Below are 12,708 nucleotides of genomic sequence, written 5' to 3'. Positions count from 1 at the left end.
AAAATTAAATTTTTATTTCTAAGGCCCAAATAGGCAAAAATATTGATTTTTTAGGATTTTTGGATTTTTTTAGGTTTATTTTTTAATTATTTGGAACAATCACAACAAAACCCCTTTAATTTAGATAAAAAAAACTAATAAAATTTTTTAAAAATGGGCCAACTTATGAAAAAAAAAAAAAACAGGGGGCTTATTTTAGGCCCAATACCTAAAATAAGCCCAAAAACCAATTCTTTAAAAAATCGGTTACCAGACCGGGTAAAACCGGAACCGACCGGTAACCAGGGTCCCGGTTCCAGTTCCGGTTTCTCAAAATCGAGAACCGGGGTACCTCGGTTCTGGTTCCCGGTTTTGGCCAAAAATCGAGAAACCGGACCGGGTTGACACCCCTAACTCGGAATGGGAGCCTAGCTACTTGCTCAAGAATAAGTAGGTCTCATACATGATATATATGGAGTTATATCTAAATTACTTGTATAAATTATAGAATTAAGATTCGAACTCAAATTTTTTAACTCTTATACCATATTAAATTATCATTTGTTTCAAAAGTTTAAGTTGTTAAAAAAAAAAAAAAATTAATTATTTAATTAATATTTTAACAAAGTTACTTGAGGAAAAGTAGATCATCAATCTACTGTAAAACTATTTGAATTGTATGCAATTGGGACTGTGAATTTTAGAGATCCCGATCCTGTTTTTCCTGATAACTAGCAACTACTCTGTATTATGTTCAAATATAAACCTGAATTTGTTAATTTTCAAAAAGTTGAAACTGCTTACTCTTCCAGCCAAGGAGTTCTGGCAATGGTGATACTTGTTAACATGACGATATGTTGTGTGTTGCTGTAGGTTGTGCCTTCCATATGGAATGCTTTTATCAAGCAAGGGAAGGAGCAAGAGGAAGCAATGGTCACAGCCCAGGGGAACTTGAAATATTTGGAAGAAGAACTGAGAGGGAAGAAGTTCTTCGGTGGAGAGAAAATTGGATTTGTAGATCTTGCATTTGGTTGGCTTGCTAATTTGGTCGGTGTGTTAGAGGAGTTAAAGGGCTTGACATTGATAGAACATGAAAAGCATCCATTGTTGTTAGCATGGATTCAGAATTTCATGGATGCCCCAATAATCAAAGAAAACTGGCCACCTCGAGACAAACTGATCACCAAATTCCATGCTCTTCTTGAAGCCTAGATTTCAAAAGAGGCAGCAGAGAAATGAGATGGCTTGCAAAGCCTTCTCTTGATCTCCAACTTCAAATGATAGCAGAGCAATTGAAATGTTGGAGTTGCTTTACAACTGTTTGCTTCTTAGTTGAAACATGTTTGGGAATAAAGGGTTTATTGTTATTGTTTATTCTGATCATAAGGAAACAAGTCCGACCATGAATTTTATTTTTATTTTTATTATTATTATTATTATTATTTTTATTTTTATTTTTATTTTTTTCTGATTAAATCAAATAGAATCCTACCACACCAATCCAATCTATAATTATTGTGTTATGATGTACTAATTGTGATTCAATGCATCTTACCATCTCACCTTATATATTCTATTAGACCAAATAGTGAGCTAGCTAGGATTGCAATCATAATGTTCTAAGATTGAGCATCCATGTGGGATTGACTGGGTTCGGTCATCGAAAATCACCCAATGACCAATCGGTCAAGGAAGCGTTGCCGAACTATACCAAAACCAGCAAGTGTCGTTCAATTATGTCAGTTCGGGCACCAAAGTAAACAATTTTGTTAAATCATCAGTTATCTTAAAAGTTTAAGCTGATAGAAAGAAGTAAATTTAAGTATTTAATCATTACTTTAATAATCTTTCTCACGTGTCGGATCAAACTTCATTTTAATAGGTGAGACCCAACACGTAAAATATTTAATTTAAATGAGGGTAATTTAACGGAGTCAAGGTTCGATCCCATGACTTTTGGCTTTGATACCATGTTAAATTACCAGTTATTCTAAAAGCTTAAACTTATAAAAAAAAATGTAAATTTACTCATTTAATCGTTACTTTAACAAATTAACATAACAAAGACGAACAAAAAAGAACAATTCAATAAGTGTATAAAGTACCTTTCAATAGGTAAGGGAAGAGAAAGTGATAATGCTAGAGCTGAATAAAAGAGGATGGTTATAAGCGTAGAAAAAGAAATGAGCATTGTCTCACATCGGCCAAAGAGCAGGAGATGGACTTGCTTCCTTATGGTCAGAATGAACCATTACAATAAACCCTTTATTCGCAAACATGTTAATGTTTCAACTAAGAAGCAAACACTAGTAAAGCAACTCCAACATTTCAATTGCTCTGCTATTATTTGAAGTTGGAGATCAAGAACTCATTTCTTTGCGGCCTCTTTTGAACTGTAGAATTCAATACGAGCACGGTATTTGGTGATCAGCTTGTCTCGAGGTGGCCAGCTTTCTTTGATTATTGGAGCATCAATGAAGTTCTGAATCCATGCTAACAACAATGGATACTTTTCATGTTCTATCAATGTCAAGCCCTGTATCTCCTCAAATACACTAACCAAATTAGCAACCCAACCAAATGCAAGATCTAAAAATCCAATTTTCTCTCCACTGAAGAACTTCTTCCCTCTCAGCTCTTCTTCCAAATATTTCAAGTTCCCCTGGGCTCTGGCGATTGCTTCCTCTTGCTCTTTCCCTTGCTTGATAAAAACATTGAATACGGAATGCAAAAGCTACAGCAACACACAACATATCCTCATATTAACAAGCATCAATATTGAAAATTAAGAAATTGAGGTTTATAGGTGAACATAATACAGAGTAGTTCATAGTTATCAGGAAAACAGGATCGAGGTCTCTAAAATTTGCTGCGAAAAAAAAAAAAAAAAAAAATTGCTGCTATATATAGGGTGGTTACTTTACCTGATCATCTCCAAATCTTGCCCAGAAGCGTGCGGTGGATCGTTCATAAGGATCTTCAGGAAATAAGGGAGTCTGCTTCCAGGTCTCCTCAATATATTCAAGAATTACAAGCGACTCTGCTAATGGTTTTTCATTATGCACAAGCACCGGAACCTTCTTATGGATGGGATTATAGTGGAGAAGCAAAGAGCTCTTCTCGGAGAGATCTTCATATATGGTATCATATGGAACGCCCTTTAGTTGAAGCGCCCAAACGACCCTTAAAGCAAATGGACTTGACCAGTTCCTAAAAAGCTTCACTTCTTCTGCCATGGTGATTGATGAGTTTAGTTGATGGCTGCCCAGGTCTTTATAAATAACATTATTAAAGAATTTTGGATAATATCCGTATATTCTCCTCTATTTGGACGAGGGCTGCAAGTGCTAATTTGTGATAGTTTAGAAATACATGTTGAAAAGTAATGGCTCATATTGGTCAAGGATGACATTTGAAGTATACTCTCTCACAGTGGCGGAGCCAGATGTTTAAGAATGAAGGGGCCGTAAAAAAAAATTTCGCATCCTAATTGTTTGTTTTTTTTGTTTTGCGTCCTAAAAATTTTGTTCACACTGAAAAATTGGTAATTCACACAGTATATGCATCACAAAAAAAATCTATAAAAGTTCATAAATATGTGCTCAAATTGATATATTAGAAATATAACATGTCGGCACTATATCAAAAAGATAGAAATACAAAAAAGTGTCTAGAACTGCACTTTACGGTATTTTAGAAGTACAAAATTATCAAGTATCGAATCTAAATCGAAACTCTCAGCAATTTTCCTTTCAATATAAATAACTAAACTATTTGCAAGAAAATCATCATCCATTTTGTTGCGTAGTCGTGTTTTAACAATTTTCATTGCTGAAAATGCTCGTTCGGTAGTTGTTGTAGACACTAGCAGAGTCAAAATAAGACGAATCAATCTATCAATAAGATAGTATGTCTCTGATTTTTTTGTCTTTGCCAATCCTTGGCATAATTCTGCAATAGAAGACAAATTTTGTAATGTCGGATCGGTGTGGACATCAAATTCAAAATACCTCAACTGATATCTCAAATTAATTTTCTCCTGCTCAGAAAAATCAAGAGGATAATATTTCTCCGCAAGGATACATATATCGTCAATTTTGAAAGATTTATAAGCATCTTTTGGATCCAAAGCAGAGCTAAGTATCAAAAGTTCCATCGCCTTTTCACTAAACCTACTATCAAGCTCTTGCAATTGAAAGTCGATGGCAGTATTGAATATGTCAAAATGATAATGATGCTCCACTGTAATGTGATCCTTTTGATTACGACCTCGACCTTCAATATAACAAGCACTCAAAGCCGGAATGCTAATTTCAGATTTCTTGCAGAAACAGACAATGTTCTTAAGTAAATTATCCCACCCATCATCTCTCAACTTTTGGATAAGTTTTTTCGCAATAGAAACTGAATGAATAGCATTTAAAATGTCCAGAGATTTTTGCTGCAACACTTGACAAAGAACATCAGTAATGCCCATGAGTTCCTTCATTAAATGTAAAATAAATATGAACTCGAAGGATGTAAGCATTTTATAAGCAGCCTTAGCATCTCCTCGTTGAGAGTAAGTACCTCCTTCTCTTTGAACATCTTCAAGCATTGTACAAGTAGCATCAAACATCCTTATAATGCTACAAATAGAATTAAAATGAGAACCCCAACGAGAATCACCAGCTCGTTTCAAAGTGCCAATTTGGTTAGCCCCTTTTCCAGTTTCAAGCTCACTAATAGCTTGCATATGTGCAATATGTATTGCATGAACAACTTGTAGTAGATCATGACGTTTACATGAAGCACTGGCCACATTGATAATAAAATTCAAATTTGTGAAGAACACATGAACAGAATCCACCTCTCTAGACGCAGCAACTAATGCTAATTGTAATCGATGAGCAAAACAATGAATATAGTATGCACAAGGACAATCATTAAGAAATAATGCTTGCAATCCTTTCCATTCACCACGCATGTTACTAGCACCATCATATCCTTGTCCACAAATATTTTGAATATCAAGGCAATGACGAGAGAGAACATCAAATATTCCATTCTTTAGAGTCAATGCCGATGTGTCTTTAACATGAACTATATCAAAGAAACGTTCTTGTATAAAACCATCTTTATCAACAAATCTCAAAACAATAGCCATTTGCTCTCTCTTAGACTCATCCCGTGCTTCATCAACAATAATGCAAAATTTAGAGTCTCCAATATCTTCACGAATTTTATTTCGCACTTTACTTGCAATAACATGCAAAATCTCTTTTTGAATTGTATGTGAAGTATACTTTGCAAATTGTGGAGCATTTTCCAAAACAACACTTGCAACTTTCTCATTATATGAAGCCAAAATTTGAATCATCTCAAGAAAGTTACCTCGATTTTTTGAAGCAGGAGTCTCATCATGACCTCTCAAAGGACATCCTTGAAATGTAAGCCACCGAGCAACATCAATAGAAGTTTTCACACGAAGTCGATTATTTAGAATTTGTTCGGTACTTTGTGCATTCAATACTTTATCAATATGCTGTGCTTGATTTTGCAAATCCTCACAATATTTCACAGCATTATTATGAGGTGAACAAGGATCCTCCCCAATATGAGTCAAGAAGGCACAATTTTTTTCATCATGAACTTTTTTCCAACTTCTAAACCCCTTTATAGTAAATACATCCCATCCAGGACGTCCAAGTGCTTTCATAGAAAAAAGATAGCATGGTAGACAATATGCAGCATCCGTAGAACGAGAATACTCAAGCCAAGTTGAAAATTGTGTGAACCAAGAAGCTTGAAAGCGACGAGGGTGCTTTTCTGGTCCAGAAAGTGGATATTGTTCCTTTCGAAGAATAGGTTGATATGGACCATGTTGCAAATAAGCCCGCCTTATTTCATCCCGTTGATTGACTGGATAGTCCCAGATCGGAGGACGTAATCCAGGATCTCGTTCTATAAAAGAAGCATCAACTTCATCAACATTAAGTGTGGATAATTTAAAATGAGCCTCTTGTGTCTCCGCAATTAGAGATTCTCCGCAAGGATGTTCTTCATCTTCAACCCTTGAAGATTTAAGATGACACTCATCGGGATTTGAAGTTTCGGCATTAAGATCCAACGGTGTATTACTTTTCGAAATGTCGGCTTCTTTCCTTTTAAAGAACGAATCAATAGTTTTAAACTTTGACATGATGCATGAACCTAAAATTTTCAAGTTAAATTACAACCCCGTAAGATAGACGATCGAATTTCCAATATACATTACCGATAATAGAACAAATGCAACTATTTATGATGGGTAGTACCACTAACATGTATTATTATTCTCTTAATTTGATCAAAGCCTAAAAAGGCTAAACAATAACACAACAACAATCTTCGCTGAGTTTCAAGTTTTCAGACTTTCAGTTATGCTACAATTTTTGCCGTATTGTTTAATTGTTCTACATCAAATTGATGTCTATTTATAATGATTAATGGGTACCACTAACATGTATTATTCAATTTTTTCCCTTAAGTTAATCAAAGCCTAAAGAGCCAAAGAGGCTAAACAATATCATAACATAGCATCAATATAACACTTTCAAGAATCAAAATAAAAAAAATTAAGCAGATTCTTGGGATACCTACCTCAGTGTTTCCGGTAAAAATCCAATCTCTCAATGGACCCAATCCAATTTGTCAATCTGACCAGTGACCACCTATTTTCTGCCCTGAACATACATGACACCCATTAAGCCTTAAGGGGGAAAAAATCAATACATTAACATGTATTATTCTCTTAATTGATAAACAATGTCATAACACAATAGTTGAACAACCTGAACATCATTAATATAACACTTCCAAAATAGAAACCAGATTCTTGGGATTATGGAATACCTTAGTGTCGCAGGCTCGCAGCTGTCATTGGTAAAAATCCAAGTCCCCAAATGGGTCAAATCCCAATCAGACTGAATCAGTTCTCGACTTTCATTGCTGCCCTAAAAAGACATAACAGTATGACACCCATTTAAATTATAAACAATTTTTGGGTACTCTTCTTTCATCAAGAGAAAACAAATCAAGATTTAATGCATAAAATTAACCCTAAATCAATTCTAATTTTTAAGGGAACAAAGGATGCAAAACCCACCTGATATATGATCTTCAAACCTTTACTCTTATAAGTTACAAATGCAATTTATCATCACTGAAGGAGAGGCTGGAGAGCAACGGAGATTCAGCCTTTCAGAAAAGAGAAAGGGAGAGAACTGAGAACTCAGAGAACAAAAGCAGAGAGGCGAGTGCGTGAGTCTTGAGAAAGAGGGAAAAGAATTTTTTTTTTTTTTTTTAATAGCTTTTGGGGCTACTGCAGACCAGCAATAAATGTTTTTTTTTAATAGTTGAAGGGGCCCCTTTGTAGCTGGACGTGTGCTCGGTGCTCCAGACAAGTGTCCAAAGTTTTTTAAAAAACAAAATTCTTTGTGGAAATGTGGAATTGTGGGGGCCGTATGTTAATATGTGGCTGGATGGATGAGGGTCAGCAGCTCAACACCAAAACTTGTGCTGAAATTTTTTTTTTGTAATTTCTCTTGGGGGGGTCGTGGCCACCACTGGCCCATACGTGGGTCCGCCACTGCTCTCTCAATCCAATGTCTGCACCGAATGAAGAACTTTCCGCCCACACAAAGACAAAAAACGAAGATATCCGGTTATTGTTGTAAAGCTGAGAGGAAAAGGGAGCAACAAAAGAAGACAAAAAACAAAGACATCCGGTTATTGTTGTAAAGCTGAGAGGAAAAGGGAGCAACTTGTACCGGAGAATTGAGAGTCCTAGAAAGTGAGGGAAATTGGGTGTATTTGGGGTCCTGGGTTTGTGAGTGTTTTAAAACTCTTTTGCGTTCTCCTCTTTTGAATTAATAAAATCTCTCTTTACCGTTGCACTCTAGACGTAAGCAAAATTTTGAACCATGTAAATCTTATATTCTTATTGTCTTTTGTTTATTTTTCTTTTAAACGATATATCACATTTGTTCCACTGGAGTGATTGTGTGAGAGATTCATGACCTTTCACACAACAATACATTGATGTAATTTTTAGTTGGAGAAAACATTATAAATTAAATGTTAAATTGATAAAAAGACGTGTACTTTTCTTATTTATTAGAAAGAAAAAATATAAAATTAGTCAATTTGATTTACCTGATTTGCAATTAACTCACTGTAATATCAAAATGAATTCAAATGTTCTTATAGTATACTAAAAAAAATTTATTCCTTACAGTGAAATTTCATTCGTTGATTTAACAAATTCTATTAGTGAAATACGTTAAAACTAATAAAATTGTTATATGTGTCATATTTAAATTAGTGTTACACTTTCAAAATTTGTTAGAGTCAATAACGAAATTTTACTATAAAAAACCTGGGTATGTAAGTAAAAGAGAGTGTTAGACTTAGGGTCAAAATTCCAAAAATAAGATATGATAAGGGAGAAGGCAAAATAAATAAATAATTGAAGTGCAAAAGGAATGGTTTAGAAAAACAATTAGATGCATGTGCCTTGAAATGTCAAAATAAAGACGAAAAAGTCACTCCAAGACTCCAAGCACTACAAACATCAAGTCATCAATTAGCCTTTAAAATATTCAAGTCTAACTAATGACGTGATGTTTGTAGTGGTTGGTGACTTGGAGTGACCTTTCTTGAGTATTTAATCTCTTATTTGGAACTAATTCTTATAAGTAAGTTTAATAAAGTGAAATGTGTTATAACAAATGTGAAAATTACTTGTTATTAAAAGGACATGAATAATGTTATGTTTACTCTTATTTTTTTATATAATTTTTTCAAAGTTATATGTAGCTTTTAAAATCATCATTGAATATGAAATAAATTTTTATTGAATTTTAAAAGCTATCTATGAGTGTAAAAAAGTAAAAATATAACATTACTTAAAAAACATATGTTTCTCACATGCTAGAAAACACTTTATTAAACTTATTTGAAAAAATTAGCTAGACAGTTTTGGACTGCCCAATGCTTGGGGTTCTAAATAGCCAATTGGATTTTTAAATAGCCAATGATTGGCAACAAGAAAAATGTTACACTTACAAACAAATTTTACAAAAACATTTTACAACATGACGTAATATAATATGATTAAATTTTTCAAAAATTAAATTTATTTTATTTTTAATCATGTTATGTCACATCATGTTATACCTCCTTAGCATTCCCAGTAGCTTCCTCATCATTTTAATTTCCTACATTTAAGGTTTCAAATTACTTTTTGCTTCCCTATGTCAAAATACACCTCAAAAGCTTCCCTTAATCATTCCCTATATCATTAAAATATTTATTTTTTTTAATTATATTATATATATGAGAGGAGAGAGAATTGTAAGACATGAGAGGAGAGATGAGAGATGAGAGATGAGAGATGAGAGAGAATCATATTTTTATTTATTTTAATAATCATAAGGATTGCAATGGCAACAAAGAAGGCTACTGAGGGTGTCCCGGGAGTTGGGAAGGTGGTGCAGAGGATACCCACCTCAATTTATGCATCCCTTGTGACTCTTGCACTTGTGTTTGTTCAAAAAGCACACGAGGAGTCCGATTAGGGGGTCTATTCCTTTTAAACTGAGTGTCTCCTATAAATATTGTACATGTGATCCCTTGTATTTAGTTTGAATAGTGTTATACATACTCCCACATTCTTACACCCATTTTTCTACATTCATAGGTGGCTTTTAAAATTACTTTAGATTAAAATCCACTCAAGATTATTTCATATTTAATGGTAGTTTTAAAAGCCACCTATATGTGTAGAAAAATGGGTGTAGAGATGTGAGACTAAGTGTAGCATTACTCATTTAGTTTCATCCTATTTGTAGATTGGGTTGTTCCATGGCAGGATTGAAATTTATCTTTTTTATAAGGTGTCGTGATGATTATCTCCTAATGCTCATTGTCAAATACGCAAAATGTTGCTTGTGAGCTTCAATAAAACTCCAAGTGGGACTTTGATATCTGTCATTCTCATTGTTGGGCTAATTTTAAAAGCATTATTCGGAACTTTTTTTTTTTTTTTTTTTGGGGGGGGGGGGGGGGGGTTTTAGTCGAAGGGATGTGTGGAGATTAAAAGAAAACTTTTGAAATGATTTTGTACGACACATTGCAGAGACTTGTGGGCTGGAAATGCCCAAATGCAGTACTCTTGGCTTGGGGAGAGATTTTTCTCCTCTTTTTTCTGCTTTCCAAACGACTTTTTTCCCAGTTTGACAGTGGATGTCTTCTTTAATCTTTCCAATAGTACAATAAGAGCACCTTTTAAACTAGTTCTTCGATCATTCTTTTGAATTCTGTAAAAAGCACAAGAATAGGTTTTTTGTTTTTGTTTTTTTTTTTTTTTTTGAGCATTTTAATAGGCCCAATAGATCACAATATTCACTCCCATAGGCCACAGCCTTGGGATGTATACAAGCAAAAAAAAGCCGGCCTCAGAGAATAAAAACTGAAAAAAGTCAGTCCAAGCACTACAAACATTTTGAGCATTTTCTTTTGATAAGCCCAATAGTTCACAATATTCTCTCCGATTCGCCATGGCCGCCTTGTGATATATACGACCAAAAATTGCCGACCTCAGAGAATAAAAACTCAAAAAAGTCAGCAACTACAAACATCACGACTTACGTCATCAATTAGGCGTGCATCTCATATTTCATCAGCACATACACACGCGCCTCAGATAAAATATTAAAATATCATCCTTGCTAAGCGGCTAAGCCTAACGCTCTCTTTTACTTACATGCCCTCGTATATAAATAGAGGAAAATAAAGGGATATTATTATTATTATTATTATCCAAATTCCTTAAGACTCTAATTTATAAATAAAGACATGGGATACCATAGTTTACAAATCAACTCAACTCATCCATCACCATGGCAGAAGAAGTGAAGCTTTTTAGGACATGGTCAACTCCATTTGCTTTAAGGGTCGTTTGGGCACTTCAACTAAAGGGCATTCCTTATGATACCATCTATGAAGATCTCTCCAGTAAGAGCTCTTTGCTTCTGCACTATAATCCTATCCATAAGAAGGTTCTTGTGCTTGTGCATAATGGCAAACCATTAGCAGAGTCACTAGTAATTCTTGAATATATTGAGGAGACCTGGAAACAAACTCCCTTATTGCCTGAAGATCCTTATGAACGAGCCACCGCACGCTTCTGGGCAAAATTTGGAGACGATAAGGTAAAGCAACCACTCTTATATAGCAAGAATTATGTCCTGTTCCTGACTTCCTGAAATAATCTCAGTGAATTGCATGTAATACAAGAAGTTCGTAGGGCTCACCTATTTTGGGCAACTCGAAGTGGGGGTATCAAAAATTACCGAGAAACTAGAACATGAACCGAAAAACTGAGAAATTGGGAAACTGGGGTCCCGGTTCCGGTTCCGATTTGAAAAATCCAAAAACCGGATACCCCGGTTCCGGTACCGGTTTTTGGTACCCGGTTTTTACCGGGAATAACAGAACCGGTTTTCTATTTTTTTTTTTTTATATATATATATATATATTTTTTTTACACTTAGGTTTAGGTTTAGGGTATTTTTAAAATTAAATTTTTATTTCTAAGGCCCAAATAGGCAAAAACATTGATTTTTTAGGATTTTTGGATTTTTTTAGGTTTATTTTTTAATTATTTGGAACAATCACAATAAAACCCCTTTAATTTAGACAAAAAAACTAATAAATTTTTTAAAAAATGGGCCAACTTATGAAAAAAAAAAGAAAAAAAAAAGGGGGGCTTATTTTAGGCCCCATACCTAAAATAAGCCCAAAAACCAATTTTTTTAAAAAATCGGTTACCAGACTGGGTAAAACCGGAACCGACCGGTAACAGGGGTCCCGGTTCCGGTTCCTGTTTCTCAAAATCGAGAACCAGGGTACCTCGGTTCCGGTTCCCGGTTTTAGCCAAAAATCGAGAAACCGGACCGGGTTGACACCCCTAACTCGAAGTGAGAGCCTAGCTACTTGCTCAAGAACAAGTAGGTCTCATACATGATATATATGGAGTTATATCTAAATTACTTGTATAAATTATAGAATTAAGATTCGAACTCAAATTCTTTAACTCTTATACCATATTAAATTATCATTTGTTTCAAAAGTTTAAGTTGTTAAAAAAAAAAAAAATTAATTATTTAATTAATATTTTAACAAAGTTACTTGAGGAAAAGTAGATCATCAATCTACTGTAAAACTATTTGAATTGTATGCAATTGGGACTGTGAATTTTAGAGATCCCGATCCTGTTTTTCCTGATAACTAGCAACTACTCTGTATTATGTTCAAATATAAACCTGAATTTGTTAATTTTCAAAAAGTTGAAACTGCTTACTCTTCCAGCCAAGGAGTTCTGGCAATGGTGATACTTGTTAACATGACGATATGTTGTGTGTTGCTGTAGGTTGTGCCTTCCATATGGAATGCTTTTATCAAGCAAGGGAAGGAGCAAGAGGAAGCAATGGTCACAGCCCAGGGGAACTTGAAATATTTGGAAGAAGAACTGAGAGGGAAGAAGTTCTTCGGTGGAGAGAAAATTGGATTTGTAGATCTTGCATTTGGTTGGCTTGCTAATTTGGTCGGTGTGTTAGAGGAGTTAAAGGGCTTGACATTGATAGAACATGAAAAGCATCCATTGTTGTTAGCATGGATTCAGAATTTCATGGATGCCCCAATAAT

General features: G+C 34.5%; 4 protein-coding genes across 4 annotated transcripts in view; 2 read left to right on the top strand and 2 right to left on the bottom strand.

Annotated features, from left to right (window-relative positions):
* Positions 1-729: 729 nt before the first annotated feature.
* On the top strand, positions 730-1,191 carry LOC132186649 (glutathione transferase GST 23-like). Its single transcript, XM_059600633.1, has 2 exons — positions 730-810; positions 853-1,191. Exons 1-2 carry the CDS (start codon positions 730-732, stop codon positions 1,189-1,191), a joined length of 420 nt encoding a protein of 139 aa, XP_059456616.1.
* An 860-nt stretch (positions 1,192-2,051) lies between these two features.
* LOC132187850 (probable glutathione S-transferase) lies at positions 2,052-3,330 on the bottom strand. The gene is made up of 2 exons (XM_059602284.1): positions 2,904-3,330; positions 2,052-2,713 (listed from the first exon to the last, which is right to left on the bottom strand). The coding sequence occupies exons 1-2, from the start codon at positions 3,213-3,215 to the stop codon at positions 2,348-2,350; spliced, it is 678 nt and encodes a 225-aa protein (XP_059458267.1). The 5' UTR covers positions 3,216-3,330; the 3' UTR covers positions 2,052-2,347.
* Positions 3,331-3,494: 164 nt separating this feature from the next.
* Positions 3,495-6,160, bottom strand: LOC132186648 (uncharacterized). The gene is made up of 3 exons (XM_059600632.1): positions 5,353-6,160; positions 3,662-5,274; positions 3,495-3,512 (listed from the first exon to the last, which is right to left on the bottom strand). The coding sequence occupies exons 1-3, from the start codon at positions 6,158-6,160 to the stop codon at positions 3,495-3,497; spliced, it is 2,439 nt and encodes an 812-aa protein (XP_059456615.1).
* Positions 6,161-10,901: 4,741 nt separating this feature from the next.
* Positions 10,902-12,708, top strand: part of LOC132186645 (glutathione transferase GST 23-like) — a 2,909-nt gene continuing 1,102 nt past the window's right edge. The window contains exons 1-2 of the mRNA XM_059600630.1: positions 10,902-11,213; positions 12,434-12,697. Coding sequence (XP_059456613.1) covers positions 10,902-11,213; positions 12,434-12,697 — 576 coding nt within the window. The remainder of the gene's footprint in view (positions 11,214-12,433; positions 12,698-12,708) is intronic.

The sequence above is a fragment of the Corylus avellana genome, chromosome ca7, assembly GCF_901000735.1.
Source record: "Corylus avellana chromosome ca7, CavTom2PMs-1.0".
NCBI lineage: Eukaryota > Viridiplantae > Streptophyta > Magnoliopsida > Fagales > Betulaceae > Corylus > Corylus avellana.
Note: the sequence above shows the minus strand (reverse complement) of the source record. Positions and strands in the feature narration are given on the sequence as shown.

Coding starts and splice junctions, on each gene's coding strand:
- LOC132186649 (XM_059600633.1), top strand. CDS start 730: ATGTTCAAATATAAACCTGAATTTGTTAATTTTCAAAAAGTTGAAACT. Junction 811..852: donor GCCAAGGAGTTCTGGCAATG/GTGATACTTGTT, acceptor GTGTTGCTGTAG/GTTGTGCCTTCCATATGGAA.
- LOC132186648 (XM_059600632.1), bottom strand. CDS start 6,160: ATGTCAAAGTTTAAAACTATTGATTCGTTCTTTAAAAGGAAAGAAGCC. Junction 5,275..5,352: donor TCCTGCTTCAAAAAATCGAG/GTAACTTTCTTG, acceptor AAAATGCTCCAC/AATTTGCAAAGTATACTTCA.
- LOC132187850 (XM_059602284.1), bottom strand. CDS start 3,215: ATGGCAGAAGAAGTGAAGCTTTTTAGGAACTGGTCAAGTCCATTTGCT. Junction 2,714..2,903: donor CAAGATTTGGAGATGATCAG/GTAAAGTAACCA, acceptor GTGTTGCTGTAG/CTTTTGCATTCCGTATTCAA.